General features: G+C 36.6%; 2 protein-coding genes across 2 annotated transcripts in view; both read right to left on the reverse strand.

Moving 5' to 3' along the window:
• SLC9C2 (solute carrier family 9 member C2 (putative)) overlaps window positions 1-10,980 on the reverse strand; it is a 53,081-nt gene extending 42,101 nt beyond the window's left edge. The window contains exons 1-2 of the mRNA XM_060015994.1: window positions 10,891-10,980; window positions 3,636-3,785 (exon numbers count right to left, since the gene is read on the reverse strand). Coding sequence (XP_059871977.1) covers window positions 3,636-3,767 — 132 coding nt within the window. The 5' untranslated portion in view covers window positions 3,768-3,785; window positions 10,891-10,980. The remainder of the gene's footprint in view (window positions 1-3,635; window positions 3,786-10,890) is intronic.
• Window positions 10,981-11,947: 967 nt separating this feature from the next.
• Window positions 11,948-21,128, reverse strand: part of LOC132439643 (sodium/hydrogen exchanger 11-like) — a 32,989-nt gene continuing 23,808 nt past the window's right edge. Inside the window, exons 9-12 of the mRNA XM_060034132.1 lie at window positions 20,790-20,871; window positions 16,959-17,125; window positions 16,254-16,367; window positions 11,948-12,115 (exon numbers count right to left, since the gene is read on the reverse strand). Of these exons, the coding sequence (XP_059890115.1) occupies window positions 12,014-12,115; window positions 16,254-16,367; window positions 16,959-17,125; window positions 20,790-20,871 (465 nt within the window). The 3' untranslated portion in view covers window positions 11,948-12,013. The remainder of the gene's footprint in view (window positions 12,116-16,253; window positions 16,368-16,958; window positions 17,126-20,789; window positions 20,872-21,128) is intronic.

Raw genomic sequence — 21,128 nt, forward strand, 5'->3', positions numbered from 1 at the left:
CTTCCAAGACTGAACCAGGAAGAAATAGAAAATATGAACAGACCAATCACAAATAATGCAATGGAAACTGTGATTAAAAATCTTCCAAAAAATGGAAGTCCAGGACCAGATGGCTTCACAGGTGAATTCTATTGAACATTTAGAGAAGAGCTAACACCCATCCTTCTCAAACTCTTCTAAAAAACTGCAGAATAAGGAACACTCCCAAACTCATTCTATGAGGCCACCATCTCCCTGATACCAAAACCAAACAAAGATACTACAAAAAAAGGAAATTACAGACCAATATCAGCGATGAATATAGATGCAAAAAATCTCAACAAAATACTAGCAAACAGAATCCAACAACACATTAAAAGGATCATACACCATGATCAAGTAGGATTTATCCCAGAGATGCAAGGCTTCTTCAATATACGCAAATCAATCAATGTGATACACCATATTAACAAATTGAAGAAGAAAAACCATATGATCTTGATAGATGCAGAAAAAGCTTTTGACAAAACTCAACACCCATTTATGATTAAAAAAACTCTCCAGAAAGTGGGCATAGAGGGAACCTACTTCAACATAATAAAGGCCATATATGACAAACCCACAGCAAACATCATTCTCAATGGTGAAAATCTGAAAGCATTTCCTCTAAGATCAGGAACAAGACAAGGATGTCCTCTCTCATCACTATTATTCAACATAGTTTTGGAAGTCCTAGCCATGGCAATCAGAGAAGAAAAAGAAATAAAAGGAATACAAATTGGAAAAGAAGTAAAACTGTCACTGTTTGCAGGTGGCATGACACTATACATAGAGAATCCTAAAGATGCCACCAGAAAACTACTAGAGCTAATCAATGAATTTGGTAAAGTTGCAGGATACAAAATTAATGCACAGAAATCTGTTGCATTCCCATACACTAATGATGAAAAATCTGAAAGAGAAATTAAGGAAACACTCCCATTTACCAATGCAACTAAAAGAATAAAATACCTAGGAATAAACCTACCTAAGGAGACAAAAGACCTGTATGCAGAAATCTGTAAGACACTGATGAAAGAAATTAAATATGATATCAACAGATGGAGAGATATACCATGTTCTTGGATTAGAAGAATCAATATTTTGAAAATGACTATACTACCCAAAGCAATCTACAGATTCAATGCAATCCCTATCAAATTACCAATGGCATTTTTTACAGAACTAGAACAAAAAATCTTAAAATTTGTATGGAGACACAAAAGACCCCGAATAGCCAAAGCAGTCTTGAGGGAAAAAAACGGAGCTGGAGGAATCAGACACTCTGACTTCAGAGTCTACTACAAAGCTACAGTAATCAAGACAATATGGTACTGGCACAAAAACAGAAATACAAATCAATGGAACAAGATAGAAAGCCTAGAGATAAACTCATGCACATATGGTCAACTAATCTATGACAAAGGAGGCAAGGATATACAATGGAGAAAAGACAGTCTCTTCTATAAGTGGTGCTGGGAAAACTGGACAGCTACATGTAAAAGAATGAAATTAGAACACTCCCTAACACCATACAAAAATAAACTCAAAATGGATTAAAGAACTAAATGTAAGACAGGACACTATAAAACTCTTAGAGGAAACATAGGAAGAATACTCTTTGACATAAATCACAGCAAGATCTTTTTTGATCCACCTCCTAGAATAATGGAAATAAACAAATGGGACCTAATGAAACTTCAAAGCTTTTGCACAGCAAAGGAAACCACAAACAAGACGAAAAACAACCCTCAGAATGGGAGAAAATATTTGCAAATTAATCAACGGACGAAGGATTAATCTCCAAAATATATAAACAGCTCATGCAGCTCAATATTAAAAAAACAAACAACCCAATCCAAAAATGGGCAGAAGACCTAAATAGACATTTCTTCAAAGAAGACATACAGATGGCCAAGAAGCACATGAAAAGCTGCTCAACATCACTAATTATTAGAGAAATGCAAATCAAAACTACAATGAGGTATCACCTCACACCAGTTAGAAGGGGCATCATCAGAAAATCTACAAACAACAAATGCTGGAGAGGGTGTGGAGAAAAGGGCATCCTCTTGCACTGTTGGTGGGAATGTAAATTGATACAACCACTATGGAGAACAGTATGGAGGTTCCTTAAAGAACTAAAAATAGAATTACCATATGATCCAGCAATCCCACTACTGCACATGTACTCAGAGAAAACCATAATTCAAAAAGACACATGCGCCCCAATGTTCATTGCAGCACTATTTACAATAGCCAGGTCATGGAAGCAACCTAAATGCCCATCAACAGATGAATGGATTAAGAATATGTGGTACATATATACAGTGGAATATTACTCAGCCATAAAAAGGAACGAAATTGGGTCATTTGTAGAGACGTGGATGCATCTAGAGACTGTCATACAGAGTGAAGTAAGTCAGAAAGAGAAAAACAAATATCGTGTATTAACGCATATATGTGGAACCTAGAAAAATGGTACAGATGAACCGGTTTGCAGGGCAGAAATTGAGCCACAGATGTAGAGAACAAATGTATGGACACCAAGGGGGGAAAGCGACGGGGGGTGGGGGTGTGATGAATTGAGCAATTGGGACTGACATGTATACACTGATGTGTATAAAACTGATGACTAATAAGAACCTGCTGTATAAAAAATAAATAAAATAAAATTCCAAAAAAAGAATTAAATACATATGCATATTATTAAAATTATTATTGCCTAATAGTAGAGGAATTTAACCCAGGAGTGGTGGCTTTGGGGCTGTCTCTGGGAGATGGTAGAGTGGAGGGCTGAGAGGGATAATTTTATTTCTTTTATTATATTATTTCCAAGTTGCAAAATTATGCATGAATATTTTTTACCATAAGTGTTCTGTGTGTGTGTCTGTGTGTGTATATTCAAAGATCTTACCTCTTAGGCCATGGAATTGAATACTCTGAAGCAGAAAATCATAAAAGTTAAAGTTAAAATAGCCCTTTTAGGAACGTGACTCTGCTAAATTGCAGAGGGGCCTGAAGTGGACAGACTGGTGTGAGGGGAGCTGGTTAGGAGGTGATTCATTCCACCTATGAGTTCCTAATGTGCTTACATCCTCATCTCCCATTTGGTACTTAACTCATACTGCCTGGAAATGAGGAGGATCTTGAATGATAAAAAAATAATAGTAATAAATACGACCACTCATGCACTCCTCAGTACCAGCATTTGAAGTTTTCACTGTCAAATCTTTGTTCTCTTTCCCTCTCTCTCCCGCCACTTCAGACCTACCCTTTCCTTAAAGCCTTATTCACGTCTCATTTCCTATATGAAGCCTATTTCAAGTGTCCTACCCTTCGAGAGTGTTACAAAGACAGAATCTTTACTCTGCACTCAGAAAATAAAAATGAATAGATTTTCTTCTCTGAAGATCATAAATGAGTTTGATAATCATAGCTGAAATTTAAAGAGCAGAGACTGTTCTCTGCAGCACCTCGTATCACATAATAAACAACTGAATCCCTTTCACTTGATATAATTTATCTGTTGGGTCAAATACATGCAGAAATGGTCTTAAAAGAAATCAAGACACCTAAGTGATGTTTTCCCCAAATGACCAGTGCTTGTCTCTCACCTGATTTATGGATTTTCGGCTAGAAATTTGTTTTATTAAAAACTTGGTATCCTCTTGACTTTTGACATAGCCTTTTGTAATACTATACATCAAGCTGAGGCGCTTTTTGATCTGCACATCTACAATATTCATCAGCAGTGGTATTAGTACCTGGAATAACGGAGAGAAAAAAACTGAAAATTTAATGAGGAAAAGCACCCTCTAAGGCAGATGTTCTCAAAGTGTCATTTCTAACAAGCTTGTTAGAAACACAAAGGCGACACCATTGCTGAAACACAAATTCTCAGGCCCCACTCCAGACCTGCTGAATCAGAAACTCTGGGGATGGGCCCCCATATCGGTGCTTTAACAAGTCGTCCAGGTGATTCTATGCACGCTCAAGTTTGAGAGCCACTCTAAAGAAATGAAAGCTCAATGAATAACTGTTCTGTAGCTTTAAGGGGAAATCCCTACCCTGCGCTTTCCCTCATTCTCCATATCACCAGTTTTCAGGGGACAAGAGAGGTCACCCCAATAACTTGGGTGATAGTAACCAACTGAATAAATCTCTCTACACCTCAGTTTCTCCACTTGTAAGATAAGCACCTTAGGGTATCTAAGATCCTCCTTAGCTCTAAATTTCTCAAATCATAAGCTGAGGAAGGAGAGTGCAGTGACTGAGGAGAGTGGGATTTTTAAATATAAACCTCCCTGGGTTCAAATACCAGCTCTGCTACTCACCAGCTCTGTGACCTTGAGCAAGCTACTTAGTGACTCTAAGGACTCAGTGTCCTCATCTGTTCAATGAGGATAATAATACCTAAGTACCAGAATTCCAGTGGAGTGGCCCTCACGAGCAATGCAGTGAATCACAGAGACAGATGCACATCAGAGCACAGGGAGGACGGTGAGGGGCCAGGTAACACAGGAGGAACATGTGACCAGGAAAAGGACATCACAGAGAAGGAGTCACAAGAGCAGAGAAGGGACAGATTTTTTTAAAACTGTTATTCTGGTTGTGAAACTTTGGGCAGAGGGAGAGATATTAAAGAGGTTTTTTATAAAGTTTTATTCCATGATGCACTGGCACCCCCTGGGCCGATCTGAAGTAAAGGTCTCCAATATTCTTCAAAGTTTTCCAATACAGATTTGTTTCTTTTGAAAGCCACACTCTGCTGAGACTGGCTATTAGGACACCTAACTTGATAGAGTGGTGACACCTACTTCACAGGGCTCTTATAACAATTTAACTAGATAATGTAAATAAAGTGGTCTGCACAGTTCCTTGAACATAGTAACTGTTCAGTAAACAAAAGCTAATCATGACTATATTTACTTAAATACACTCCACTGGGACTTGTCAGAGCATGTTAAACAGAAATAGCAACTAGTTCACACTTTAAATAGGGTTGACTTCCACAATAACACATCTTTAAATCTTTATTTCACTCAGAGAGACTTTTCACAAAGTATTCCTTCTAAAATAATTATTTTACATTCATCTGCATAAGATCCCTGTATAAAAACTGCTTATCTAAGGACACCTCTACCTTCCACATTAAGACTTAGCCTCATTCTACATATCCTCATTTCTAGAGGCGTTTGTATTATGGTGGGTTATACCTTATGTCGACACTTTGCTCTAAACTCAGCTCATAGGGAAAAAATCATAAATAAATTGTGCATACAACTCTGTAGAGTCATCCTTATGAACACTAAAGTTTGGTAACATTAATAAAGAATCAAGGAAGGAACAAAAAAAGGAAGTCAACAAGCACAAGTCTGGGCATTCAGACGATTTTGCCTTTAAGATCACTATAAAATTGCTTGGAGAACGGGGACTAGATGGAGGATTCTAATGTATGCCTTTTGCCGTCAGGGTTTACAGCAATGTTTTTTCATATTAAGCCTCTATAACTTCAATACATACTAAAAGACTTATTTGATGTAATAAGAATTAAGCAACTCAAAAATATGGAGTGGCAAGTGAAATCATCTAGAGCACCCAAGTTAAAAGCTTATATAGGGCTTCCCTGGTGGCGCAGTGGTTGAGAGTCCGCCTGCCGATGCAGGGGACACGGGTTCGTGCCCCGGTCTGGGAAGCTCCCACATGCCGCAGAGCGGCTGGGCCCGTGAGCCATGGCTGCTGAGCCTGCGCGTCCGGAGCCTGTGCTCCGCAACGGTAGAGGCCACAACAGTGAAAGGCCCGCGTACTGAAAAAAAAAAAAAAAAAAAAAAAAAGCTTATATAACGCAACTGCATTGGAAAGAGAAAGGAGGCTTAAGAACGGAGACTGAAAATCTGAAGATCTACCTTCAGAATCAAAACCAGAGCCACGAAAAGAAGAAATGGTCATTGTTAAGGAGATTGAAGGCCACAGTAAAACTGAACTTCATAGGCAGTGGGCTATGTAAGTAGTGTGGGCTCTAGGGTAAATATTTTTATGCTTCTGCACAGTTAGGGCTTTATGAGCAAATTTTACTAAAACTTGGAGAACTTGTTTCTGGGTAATCCTGCTGCAGGGGCACCACTGTTTTCATTTATTCATTCAATACATAACTTATTAAGTACTAACTATATACTAGGTACCATTCTGGAGCCACAGGTTACATCAGTGACCAAAACAAAGATCCCTACCTTGTGGAAAGCACATATAACATACAGTAAAAAAGTGATAAGTGCTACGCAGAAAAATTAAAATTTAAACAAGTGGAGGGGGATCAGAGAGATGGGTGGAACACGCTGGGAGTATGGAGGGCAGGTTGCCATTTTACGTAGCGTAAAAGAAGGTCAGGGAAGACCTTCTCCGTGAGAAGGTGAGATTTGAGCAATGACTTGAAGGGAGTGAGAGAGTGAACCATGCAGATACCTTTAAAGAGAGGGTTCCAGGAGAAAAGACAGCTCCCTCCCTCATTTCTTTCAAAATAGTGAGGTTTCTTAATTCATTTGACAAATAGTATAGGAAAAAAAAAAGTATTTTAAAATTTGAAGTTTTACCTTGATAAGAGGAATAAATCTAATTATTCTGAAATAACCTATTATTACTGTAAACTGAATAAGAACCAAGTGGTCTGGTCTCAATCTGACAAAGTATATACAAAATATATCAACGATTCCAATAAGCACGATACAAAATTCCAAAGTATTCCAATGTTGATGAAAATATCTGCTTTTCAAAATTGTTATCTGTTTAGAAAACATATAGAATGTAAATCATTTCATAGCACTATACAATGATATGGGGAGGGGATTCTTTAAAATTAACAGTTAAATCCTCAACTACAAATGAGTTATATTCCAAAAGTTGGGTTTTAAGTCATTCATTTGAAATTCAAAAAAATCCTACATCAAAAATTATAATTTGATTCCAAATATACATAATCTATTATGAAGCTGTAATGCCAAAGAAAAGCAATGAAAAGTACTAAACAGATTCATTGCAATACTATTAATTATAATTAAAGTATGAAAATGTAATGCTGATAAATCATCTTTGAAGCATTTATCCTAAAAAGTAGTTCTCATCTTATGACAAGTAACTAGCAAACCATTTTGGTTTTATTCACTTATTTATTCTTTGAATCATTACAGGGAGTATTTGAGGGAAACAGCAAATGTCTAGATTTTCAATTCTTTTTTGCCTGATCTTTGAGATTCTCTCCACTTTTATACTTCTCTTATCTGATATCCAAGACTAACTGTTTTACTGATTTCATTATTAAACTCAGAAAATTCAAAAAGATTACTAAAATTCCAGGATCCTATCAACTGCTACAGCAAAAGGCTTCTAGTATCAATTATTTCCAAAAAATGACAAAAATAGATTCAAATTATCTAAACTGTTCTTTTTATAGGATACATTTCTATTTTAAACAGTACCTTCAATGCTGATTCTAACAGATATAAATATACAAAATAGTAGTTTACTAATATCAGTGCTGACACATTTAATTCTCTTGCCATTGGCCATAGATGCATTATCATAGGATAAATGTACATTATCCGTATAATATGTCCTGCATATTCAAATTCTTCTGAAAATACAATGTGATATATAAAAATCAGAAATTTATTATTCCTGAAAAAAAAGAGATCAAATAAAATGTCAGATCACTTTAAAGGTATAACAATTAAAATCTGAAGTTCATTTGTTTAAATAAATATTAACATTAATTTGAAGAAAGATACAAATAATATGAAACAATAGCTAAGCAAAAATCTAAACCATACTTTCTAGACATAAAAATCATAAGGGAAAAAGATAAAAATATGGCTCTTGGTAATCTAGATCAGGGCTGAGGAGCTTTTTTTTAAAGTTAATGTCTTATGCTTATTATTCACCCAGGTAGAAGAAACATTTTCATTAACCTCTGCCAAAACATTAGGTACTGTAAATACATATTCATTTGGGAGGGTGGCTTTTGGGGGTGTGTGTTTTTCTTCCAGTTTTCTTAAGATATAATTGACATACAGCACTGTATAAATTTTAAGGTATACAACATAGTGGTTTGGCTTACATACATCACAAACTGATCATCACGGTAAGTGTAGTGAACATCCATTATCTCATAGAGATGCAACATTAAACAGAAAATTTCTCCTTGTGATGAGAACCCTTAGGACTTACTCCCTTAACAGCTTTCATATGTAACATGCAGCAGTGTTAACTATATTCATCATGGTGTAATACATTACCTCCCTAGTACTTATTTATCTGACAAATGGAAATTGTACCTGGTGACTGTTTTCATCCACTTCCCCCTCTCCCACCCCCCACCTCTGGTAACCACAAATCTGATCTTTTTTTTCTATGGATTTGTTTGTTGGTTTGTTTTTGAAGTATGATTGACCTAGAACACTATGTTAGGTCCTGTTACACAACACACTGATTCAATATTTCTAGACCTTTTAAAATGATAACCACAGTAAGTCTAGTTATGATATGTCACCATACAAAGATACTACATAGTTACTAACTATATTGCCCACACTGTACATTTCATACTGGTTACTCATTTATTTTGCAACTGGAAGCTTGTACATTTTAATTTCCCTCACTATTTCTTTCCTCCCCCGACCCCTCCCTTCTGGACACTACCTGTTTGTTCTCTGTATCTATGACTCTGTTTCTCTTTTGTTACGTTTATTCATTTGTTTTGTTTTTTTAGAACCCACATATAAGTGAAATCATACAGTAATTGACTTTCTCTGTCTGACTTACTTCATTTAGCATAATACCATCTAAGTCCATCCACATGGCAAATGGCAAGATTTCATTCTTTTCTAGGGCTGAGTAATATTCCATTATATATATGGAATATATACATACATATTGAACCATCCTTGCATCCTTGGGACAAATCCCACTTGATCATGGTGTATGATCCTTTCAATGTATTGCTGAATTTGGTTTGCTAATATTTTGTTGAGGATTTTTGCATCTATTGATATGCTCATCAGTGATATTGGCCTGTAATTTCCTTTTTTTGTGATATCTTTGCCTGGTTTTGGTATCAGGGTAATGCTGGCTTTATAGAATGATTTCAGAAGCGTTCCTTCCTCTGCAATTTTTTGGAATAATTTGATAAGGACATATGTGTTAACTCTTCTCTAAATGTTTGGTAGAATTCATCTGTGAAGCCATCTGGTCCTGGAATTTTGTTTGTTGGGAGTTTTTAAATTACTGATTCAATTTCAGTACTGGTAATTGGTCTGTTCATATTTTCTACTTCTTCCTGCTACAGTCTTGGGAGATTGTACCTTTCTAAGAATTTGTCCATTTCTTCTATCTTATTGGCATATAACTGTAGTACTCTCTTGTGATCCTTTGTATCTCAGTGATTTCAGTTGTAACTTCTTTTTCATCTGATTTTATTGATTTGGGCCCTCTCTTTTGCTTGGTGAGTTGGGCTGAAGGTTTATCAATTTTATTTATTTTTTCAAAGAACCAGCTCTTAGTTTCATTTATCTATTCTATTGTTTTTTAGTCTCTCTTTCACTTATTTCTGCTCTGATATTTATGATTTCTTCCTTTCTATTAACTAAGGGCTTTGTTTGTTCTTCTTTTTCTAGCTCCTTTAGGTGTAAGGTTGGATTGTCTGTTTGAGATTTGTCTGGAGAGCATTTTCTAAAATCAAGGCTAATCACACATAGGAACAATGCAAAAATTCATACATCAAAAGCAAGAAACAAATTAATTTTGAGAAAAACATCAACACTGCTTAAAATTAGGAACAGAATGAAATATTCTATTCAATATTACTATGACATTTAAAAAATTTTTTTCTATTCATCTAAAGTAGAAGCTGACAAAAAGAGGTTACTTGGATATATGTCAAGATCCTAGGGTTTTAAATTTTTATATTTTTCTGTAAACTTAATCAATGGAAGAAAGTAAAAAATTATCATAATTTGTTACGAAAAGCATGTTAACACCCACTTAAAATTTATTAGCATTAATGGTCCCAGTATTTTCTCATTTGACATCTTTTTTTTTTTTTGCAGTACGCGGGCCTCTCACTGTTGTGGCCTCTCCCGTTGTGGAGCACAGGCTCCGGATGCGCAGGCTCAGCAGCCATGGCTGATGGGCCCAGCCGCTCCACGGCATGTGGGATCTTCCTGGACCAGGGCACAAACCCATGTCCCCTGCATCAGCAGGCTGACTCTCAACCACTGCACCGCTAGGGAAGCCCTGACATCTTTTGTTAGTAGAAAAACCTTGTCTTTCTGCTCTAAAAAGTATATAAGCTCACAACTTATATAACAAAACAAAGAGTCTACACAAGTTAAGAAAAATCTGTATCTTGCGTTATTTTGGACGTTGTTTATAATTATTATTAAGGCCATGCTGTGTTTTTCCTAATTATAGACATCAACAGAACTATCCCATGGCACATGAAATTAAGTTGAGAGCTAGATCTAGTCTTTGAGTTTGCTATTTCTCACCCCTGCTCATCCCAGAAGAATATGAAAGAAGTCCAACATGTAATGTGACCCTAAGACATGGTAATTCAAACTTGAAGAATCCAAATATGACCATCCTTTTCATCTTTTTTCTACCCACTCTCTAATAGAGGTGCCAATGAAATTGGTAAAACAGAATGGAGAAAGAGAAGCAAGAACTTTGTTCCTTCCGCACTCAATCAATAAGACTTGACTATAATATTAGTTGGGTTTTTTTTTTTTTTTTTTAGGGAAGATCAAAGTAATCTATTCTGACAATGTAGAAAAGGTCATATTTTCAAGTACATTGCTATTACAGGTTCACAGTACTTACCCATATAGAGAAAGAGGTGTCTTATTTTCATGATATTCCAAGAAAGTTAATATGTTTTTAAACTTCATGAGCCAACTTCTAGCTCTTACATAAGTTGAAACATCATAAATACTCATGAATCTAATAGAGAAAAATATACATATGTGTTATAATGAAAAGCAAGTGCTATACCTTTGGGTAATATAAAACAGAAAGTTATACTAAACATAAATGTAATATGGGTTTATTAAATATGCCTCTGTATCCATCCACCTACCCACCCATGGTCATAGAACAGAAACATTTTTAGTGGGAGACTCCTGCTGTCCATGTTCCTGGAACTATCTGTGACCTGAGGTAGAACATAATTAAAACTTCAGAATCCAACTCTTTGGGGTTTAGAATCAAGCTTCCTTTTGTCATGCCTTGACTAGCCCAAGATTCTCCAAGGCCCTGAAGTCTCTGTCCTTCCCAAACTTTATTTAGGAATTGATGCTACATCTCCCAGATATATTACCAGGCTGCTGAAATGTTAACTATCACCCAGACAGAATCTCCTATCACTGTTGCCCCACAGGTTTGTCTTAGACCATCCATTATCTAATGTTTCAGGACTGTAACCAGGTATCAATATATCTCTAAGATACTGAGCTTTTCCCATCATATTAATTGCATCTATCAGTTCCATGGGTTGGATCAATTCCTCCAGATCCTATGATCCTATTCCACCCCAGAGAGCAGTTTAATGTCAGGCTCCAGGCCTCCTTACTTCCCCTATGCAGTAATTTAGTAAATATGATATAAAGACAAAATAATTATCACCATAATTAAAACTATATGGGTTCTTTTTCATGGCTCCCCTTGTCTCTCATATAATTGCTCTGTAGTCAAATCTTCCTCCAGAAACTCCCAATGTCATCAAAGTTATGAATTTTCAGGGAGAAAAGTATAAACAAGAAAAATAGGAAGTAAAATAGAAAAGTAAAGTACAGTAAAATAGGAAGTAGATGGATGGATGGATGGATGGACGGACAGATAGATAAGATAAAAAGATTGATCAATCTGGACACTGAACTCTCAGTTTCTTCATTCTCTATCACATACCCATTCAATTTTGGAAATATCAGTTAAAGAAGTATTACACTTACTTTCCTTGGATGTGGCAATAGCTTTTGGTTGCACCAATTAATGTCCGGGCTGCCTCTACACTGAGGACTCCGTCATTACACTGTTTTTCAAAGCTACTCTAAACATACAATTTTAAATAAAAATTACAAAGGACGAAAACATTAATGTAATGTACTCTGCTTGACCTTTACATACCCCTCACTATTATTATTGAACTCAATATATGAAAATATACTATTCAAAAACTTCTAGAGCAAGAAATAAATTTCATTCAATTTAAATATTTACAGAATATTCCATTTTTGCAAAGTACTCTCTCAGGAAACTCAAAATCTATACAACTCAAAGAGTTTACTTCAGATGTTCAACATCACTAATTATTAGAGAAATGCAAATCTAAACCACAATGAAGTATCCCCTTGTACTGGTCAGAATGGCTATCATCAAAAAGGCTACAAGGGGCTTCCCTGGTGGCGCAGTGGTTGAGAGTCCGCCTGCCGATGCAGGGGACACGGGTTCATGCCCCGGTCCGGGAAGATCCCACATGCCGCGGAGCGGCTGGGCCCGTGAGCCATGGCCGCTGAGCCTGCGTGTCTGAAGCCTGTGCTCCGCAACGGGAGAGGCCACAACAGTGAGAGGCCCGCGTACCGCAAAAAAAAAAAAAAAAAAAAGGCTACAAATAATAAATGCTGGAGAGAGTGTGGAGAAAACAGAATCCTTGTACACTGTTGGTAGGAAATGTAAACTGGTGCATCCACTAGGGAGAACAGTATGAGGTTCCTTAAAAAACTAAAAATAGAGCTACCATATTATCTAACAATTCTACTTCTGGGTATATATCCAAAAAAAAAAAAACCCCAAAACTCTAATTCAAAAAGATACATGCACCTCAACGTTCATAGCAGCACTATTTACAATAGCCAAGACATAGAAACAACCCAAGTGCCCATCAACAGATAACTGGCTTAAGAAGATGTGGCATATATATATATGAATATTACTCAGCCATAAAAAAGAATGAAATATGCCATTTGCAGCAACATGGATGGACCTAGAGATTACCATACTAAGTGAAGTAAGTCAGACAAAGACAAATATTATATCACTTATATATGGAATCTAAAAAATAATACAAATGAGTCTATACACAAAATGGAAACAGACTCACAGACATAGAAAACAAACTTATGGTTACCAAAAAGGAAAGGTGGGGAGGACAAATTAGGGATATGGGATTAACAGATACAAACTACTATACATAAAATATACACAATAAGGATTTACTGTATAGCAAAGGGAATTATAGTTAACATCTTATAATAACCTACAATGGAATATAATCTGAAAAAAACCAAACTGAATCACTATGCTGTATGCCTGAAACTAACACAATATTGTAAATCAAATATATTTCAATTTTTTTAGAAAAGATAACATGGAGTGGGTCGTTACATGGGATTGTTCGTTTAAAAAGTAAATGTGGGGGCTTCCCTGGTGGTGCAGTGGTTGAGAGTCCACCTGCTGATGCAGGGGACACGGGTTCATGCCCTGGTCCAGGAAGATCCCACATGCCGCGGAGCGGCTGGGCCCGTGAGCCATGGCCGCTGAGCCTGCGCGTCCGGAGCCTGTGCTCCGCAATGGGAGAGGCCACAACAGTGAGAGGCCCATGTACCGCAAAAAAAAAAAAAAAAAAGTAAATGTGGTAGGTCATTAGAACAATGGTCCCAATGTAGCATGCCTTTCCCATGCCTCTTTGTAACTAACACTGCTGCTCCTTCCTTCAAAGGTGGGGTCTTCACTCATTGAATCTGGGCTAGCTTTGTGATTTACTTTAATAGAACAGGGGTAAAAGTGATGTTATTCAATTTCCAGAGCCTAGGAGATACAGAGGGCTTGCAGCTTGTCCTCTCACCCTGTTGGAACCCAAAGACCACCATGTAGTAAAGAAGCCCAGTTCACTCTACTGGAAGATAGGAAGCCATGTGGAGGAGAACCAAAGTGCCTTTAGTCTACCCTCTTAAGCAGACTAAAGGCTTTCTCAGACTCATATTGTCTGACATGTGGGCTGTATGAAAAGGAATTGCAGAGTAGAGTGGACTACAATGCGACTCATTGAAAACCCATGAGTTTTTAAGGAAACTGTATCAGATTGGACTAAAAAAGGCAGTACGAGTTCTAAATAAATAGGAATTTCCATTTCTACTGGCAGAAATCAGTCTGAGAAGGTTACTCAGCCACAAACATGGATTATTTCCTATGAAAATGTAGAGAATGGGGAGAACTGGGACATATGCCCATCTGGATTTCAGAATTGCCAAGGACCAGTGATTAATCAGTGCTTCCTGTTCTTCCCCTTCTTGAACAGAGGTGTCTGTTGATCACCACTGAATGTTGTGGGTGGAGGTGGGGTAGACAGATAACTTCTCTTTTTAGTCCACAGGTCTCTGGATCAAGAGGAATCATACTTAAGGAGATACAACCAAGAAGCCTCAGCAGACCTAGACTAAATGCACATCATGAGATACTGGACTTTGAATCTGATACCATAATAGGATGAAGGCTTGCCAGGGTTCGGGGCGGGCGTGCAGTGTCTTAGAAAAAGATGAGTGTGTTTTGCTTCGTAGGAGGGGTAAAAATATTTGTGGCCAGTGAGTGGAACATTTAAATATGGTCACAAATTCTTTGCATCTCTTACCATCGCGAGGTTGAATCTACTGTCCCAAGCCTCAAATTAAAGTGGCTTCGTTCCCAAGTCTGGTAGTAGGGTACTGACTCTTGGCTGTATGCCTCAGGTTACTTCTATGTGGCCTCTCATTCTTCAGAGGCTAGGCCAGCTTCCTCACATGACAATCTCAGGGTGGTATTCAAAGTGGAAGAAGGGGGAAATTGCAAATCTCCTCAAGGCCTAGGCTCCAATACATGCCCAAAGTCCTTTTGCTACATTGTACTGGTCAAAACAAATCACAAGAATGCCCAAATTTAATGGTGGAGAGGGATATAGACACCACCTCTTAATAGGAGGTCTTACAAGGAATTTGTGACCATACTTTACCTCTCTGGGTAAGAGCCTTTCAAATTCTGAGAACATTTTAAATTAAGTACAGAAATGTTTTTAAAATGAAAATATAGTGTTAATATTTTTGTATTAAGAAGAAATATGTTCTTCAACAGAAAAAATAAAAGGAGGAATTTATAGATTAAAAGAGACAAAGTACATATTCATTCATTGCAATACGTGATTTTACTGAAATGCAATTTAAAAATATAAACTGTGAAAATACACATTGATCACATTTATGAGATAATTGGAAATTTGATCATTGACCCAATATTTGATGTTATTAAGGAATTATTAATTTTTAGGTGCAATATTAGTATTTTACTATGTTTTTAAAAAGACCAAATTTTAAAAAGACTAAATTTTAAAAATTTAGAGATACATACTGAAATATTTGCAGATGAAATGATATAATATCTGGGATTTGTTTCTAAATAATATGGAAGATGGAGGAGTGAATGAGGGTGCAGATGGGGCACAGTTGGTCATGTGTGGATGGTTTTTAAGGCTGAGTGATGGGTACTTGGGAGTTCATTACATTATTTTATCTACCTTTGTATATTTTAGAAATTCTTCATAATAATAAGTTCTAAAATGAAAGTAAAAAAGAAGGACTCTGAGCATAACGAGTATTTTATATACTTGTAAAATTGAATAAAATTTGTACTATTAGAATAAAACCCCAATTTTAAATGTGCAATTTGATAAGTTGATTTAAACTTGATTTTACCTAGTAATCTTCCTACGTTTATAACATTTAAATATTAAATTGTAAATATTTTAAGAGAATTTTGCTTCATTAGATTTATTTTAACTCATTAGATTTACAAGAGTTAAATAAGCACTTGAGAGAATATTGTATAAGAGGAACTCAAATATGTTAAATTTATAAAAGCAGTTTCAAATATTTGAAGAATTTTAATTAAGTACATAAATGGCACCAAACATTATTCAAAGACTCCCCAAAAGTGAACTGATAAAATTAGCTAGACTTAGAAATAGAATAACATTTGTGACTTGAATTTAAATCCTAAGAGATTTCTTTTATTTTTTAACTTTCATAAATCAAACATAAATTTTAACAACCAATCAAAAGATGAAAATATATCTTCTAGTCACCTGAAAACCATACGTAAGAATTAAAAGCATTGCAAGAATAATAAATAAATAAAAAGCAGATTATGTGAAGGGTACCAACCATTTGTATTATAGCTACATGCAATCTGGCCTCTTCTATTAAAACTTCATCTGTTGGGGACTCCTCCTTCACTTTTTTATCACATGAAACATGAGGAAACTGAACAGTATCAGACTAAGTTTAAAAACACACAGAGATAAAGTTACAAATAAGTAAAAATGATTAGGAGCTGTCAAATACTTCGCTCAACCAAGATTCCAATAACTCAAATCAGAATCGCTAAAATGAAGGGGTGTATAAGTGAAAAACGTTCTCCATATTAGAAATGTTGCTTTCAATTGTGGCGAAGTAACTATTCACTTGGGGAGATTTAGAAGCCAAATTCTTCCCCAAGCTAGTTGTATGCTTTACTGCTCTCTGGAGCAGCCTATGTTTTCTGCTTTTGATAGTACTTATACAGGGAGAGATCTCTCACTTCCTCAACCAGTTGGAAACATCACCCTGGCAGAGGCCATTCATAGTTACTCAATCAGCCAGTTTGTAAAAACACCAGTTCTCCTGTATTTGGCAAATAAGGCTAGATCACCAACACCTTCTCTTTAGAGACAGAATTCAAACTATTTTGCCAATATAGCAAAGCTAGTAAATGTATCTCCCTTCAGTATCCTGACATACAACTAGCAGAATCAAGTTTTTTATAATAAACTAAAGAAAAAGGCAGGCCAGAAAGGGAAAGGACTATTTTTTTGCCAGGTATCAACTCACAGGAATGATGTATTCAATCTTTGTTTTTTCTTCTACTAAGGTCCAGTTAACATTTGTCAAAATTTTTTCTGTTTTAAATAAAGTTATTCTGTTCTGTATTATCTTCTGGATGTGCTTAATGGCATTTTGCATGGCCATTTGTCTTGGAAGGGAGATGGCACACAAACCTGTGACAAAGAAAAGGAAGGGCCTTAATAAAATACAGTGAAGATTGCACAGGGAAGAGAAATGTTGCATAATGTAGTGAAATCTTGGCATCACTTGCATAGCCAAACCAGAGTACTTAGAGCAAGGACAACTATTTGTCCAAAATTTTCCAGAAAATTACCCAACAATCCATTTCCTTTTGGCTGTACAGCTCAACTTTTTCTGACTCAAGTGCTAAAGAATGTCTTCTTAGTTTCTTTTTGTTCCCTATAGCTAGATACATGACTCACTATTTAAAGGCATCCAATCAGTATTTCTCCAAGTATTGAAAGCTACCTGTGTCTACAGGTAAAGGAGCTGCCTATTAAATTATGCAAATTCCTGAGCTTTACGCCATGTCTGGAGAATCAGAGTGGCCTGGGAATTTGCATTTTAACAACTTCTCCAACTGATTCTTATACATAATAAAATTTAATGGCCACTGCAATAGAGATCCCTCAAATTTAACATCTCTATTTCCTGGCCAGCAAATCTACATGTCCAAAACTTGTAGCAGTTTGTATCATCTTGAAGTATCAATTTGAAGTTTTAGATATGAGGCTTGCTTACCAAAGAGAAGAATTTAATTAGTGAGTGAGCTTAGTCTACTCATTCAGAATTCCATCTCAATAAAACTGTTCTCAGTAAACAACAAGGTTCTACTGTATAGCACAGGGAAATATATTCAATATCCTGTGATAAACCATAATGGAATAGAAGATAAAAAAAGAATGTATACATATGTATAACTGAATCACTGCTGTACAGCAGAAACTAACAAAACATTGTAAATCAACTACACGTCAATTAAACAGATAAATAAATAAATAATAAAACTGTTCTCTCTGCATAATTGCATATGAGATGTCTCATAAAGAGTTTTAAATGTTTCTAAATGTTTCAGTTTAACTTTATTGCATTCTCTACAGGACACTGTGGTGGCTGTATTTCAAATTTTCAGGGATTCAAAAAGGTTTGTAACCATATCCCTCTCAGTTCTCTATGGTCCAGAGCAAAGATGCATCTGACTGCCATGCTAAAGAGTTAGAACGTGTCAGCTTTGGATTTAAAATTTCCATGGCTGAGAGCACACAAGGAGAAAGTTTATTCATTTGCCTAATTACATCCCACCCATTAGGATGGAGCAACGGCCACTTTCCGGTTGCTCTGGGGAAACATGGGTATAAGTGGACCACTCGATGGCACCAGTACATTTGAACAAACTCCTGTGTTTAAGATGATCCTGGAAGAATATGAGGATAGATCTCTCTCTCTCTTTTTTTTTTTAAATATTATTGAAGTAGAGTTCATTTCCAATGTTGTGTTTAATTCCTGCAGTACACCAAAGTGACTCAGTGAGATATATATATATCTATATATAGATATCTATATATAGATATATAGATATGTGTGTGTATATATATGTATGTGTGTGTATATATATATGTGTGTGTATATATATATATTCTTCATATTCTTTTCCATTATGGTTTATCACAGGATACTGAATATAGTTCCCTGTGTATACAGTAGGACCTTGTTGTTTATCCATCCTATATGTAATGGATTGCATCTGCTAATCCCAAACTCCCAGTCCTCTCCCCTACTCCCTTCCCCCTTGGCAACCACAGGTCTGTTCTCTATATCTGTCAATCTGTTTTTGTTTTGTAGATATGTTCATTTGTGTCATATTTTAGATTCCACATATAAGTGATAGCATATGGAATTTGTCTTTCTCCTTCTGACTTACTTCGCTTAGTATGATAATCTCTAGGTCCAGAGGATGAGTCTCTTAAAAGCATTAGACCAGACGGAAGAAGTTGGTCTGAAACTCTTCCTGATAAAACTCAATTTTGTCAATTACCTGTTAACTTGCGAGTGTTTCTAGAAAGGATGAGCATTGATTCTGAGGATAAAGTACTTGCCATACATGTTTGTTTCACAATGAAAATTCTGAGGTTCAGTTAATACAATAAAAAAAATTGTATGGGAAGAAAAGGAGAAGAAAAAAATATTTCCATGATAGTAAAACCTCTTGCTCTTGTCTTTGTGATTATCAGAGTAAGAGCAATCTCAAGAAAGCAAGCATGGGAGAAAACTAGATGTTATATCATAAGCAAAGAAAGCAGAGTGGGTCTGGATCCCTGAAAGTCAAAGAAAACTGGTGGGAAGGGAGGTGTGAGCAAACCTTCACGGACCGAGTTAACTTTACTCATGCTCCAGGGTAGGCTTTTGCTGATCCAAGCTCTACTTTCCACTGCAAACAAGAGCAAACACATAATGTGGGGAGAAGGAGAGCTGCCAAAAATCTGCCCCATTTACTAGTCCTATTTGCATATTGGGGCCATGGACTTTGAGGTAAGCTACCACAGGAAGTTCTGCAATAGTGTAGATGGGGCACCGTTTCAGGAGTGGGCAGAACTGTGAAAAGACACAAGCAGAGGGGCTAAATTCACCAGGCTACTTCCCTGTTTATAAGAACTCTCCTTCAACATTACCCTTCCTTGACCTCTCACCAGTTCCACGCTTTCCAAGAAACCTTCTGATTACTAATTTGATTTATCAAGGAGATTGGTATTTAGAGGTGAATACCCTGAATAATGATCACAATTATTTCTGACATAGAAAGAAATCACCCTCATTATAAATTAATAAATTGATTTTCTGCTGCATCTGTATTCTCCCGTGAGTGCGATACATGTAAATTTCCAGCCTTTTGATTAAGTCTAGATACCCTGACAAAATCAGGTCTCTGCACCAGCAAAGCTGAGGACCAGGCCACAGGACACTGGGGGATACTAAGGCCCTACTCTAAAACTTTGTGTAATCCCACCCTGCCCTTTCTCTCCCCCTTGACTCCACTACCACTGATTATCTTACCCTGATTTCCCTACTGATCATCGGTCTATTTGTGATTTTATTATATTTAGTTATTTTATTATCAACAGCTTCAATTTTTTTCTAGAAATAGGCAACTGTGGCAGAGCCTGCTGACTGCTCCCAATATTCATTCTTCCCTTCTTCCTTTAACAATAGAATCTCTGAGTTTTGGCTAAGCACATGGCCAGTCAGTTAAGATAATATTCCCCAGCTTCCTTTGCCCACGTGTGCCCATGTGACTAAGTTCTGGCCAATGGACTGTGAGTGGTAATGATATGTAAACTTCTGGATTGTGCCCTTAAAAGGAAGCTGCTTACCCTCCATTAACACCATCACCACCACCATCACCCCCACCCAATCTTCCCTTTCTAGTTGATTGGATTGACGATACAGTGGCAGTGAGCCAGCATCTACCCTGCAGACAAAAACAACACCCTGGGAAGCTGAGGATCAACAAAGGAGAAGGATCTGAGTGAGATCTTTGGACAACCTTGTGGAACAGAACCATCCCACTTCTCTGGACTTTCTGGTGGAGGGGAAAAAAACAAACAAACAAAAAAAAACTTTGTCTTGTTTAAGCCACGGTTAATGTGGTTTCTGTTAAACTGGCTGAATCAATATCCCAATTCATACATCATCTATAAATAGGGAGTGAATGAAAATGAGTGATTTCATAATCAATTCCTTGAGCCCCATAAGAAATGTCTCCACCACCCCCCAACAATAATCTCTTTGCATTACTCTCCCCAATTAATTAGACTTTACCTAATGTCCTGGCTGAATAAGTCATCATGTATGAATTTATTCCCATAGTCATTAATGATATTACTTGTATATACAGTATAAACTGAAAAACAAAACACAGAGAGTCAAAACATTAATAAGTTCTCCAAAGGGAATCATTGTTCAATTAACCACCAACAAAATTCTACCTTAATCCACATTTTAAAATCCTGCCTCTGATAAGAAGAGGCAAAAGGGTTATTTTGTGGACACTGCTTGAATATAATCCACTGGGGTAGAAATCAGTTCTCAATCAGAGTAAGAAAAGAAAATAGATTTTGTAGTTTCTGGGAGGGATAAGGACACTGAGAGAGGAGCTCT

The sequence above is a fragment of the Delphinus delphis genome, chromosome 1, assembly GCF_949987515.2.
Source record: "Delphinus delphis chromosome 1, mDelDel1.2, whole genome shotgun sequence".
Lineage (NCBI taxonomy): Eukaryota > Metazoa > Chordata > Mammalia > Artiodactyla > Delphinidae > Delphinus > Delphinus delphis.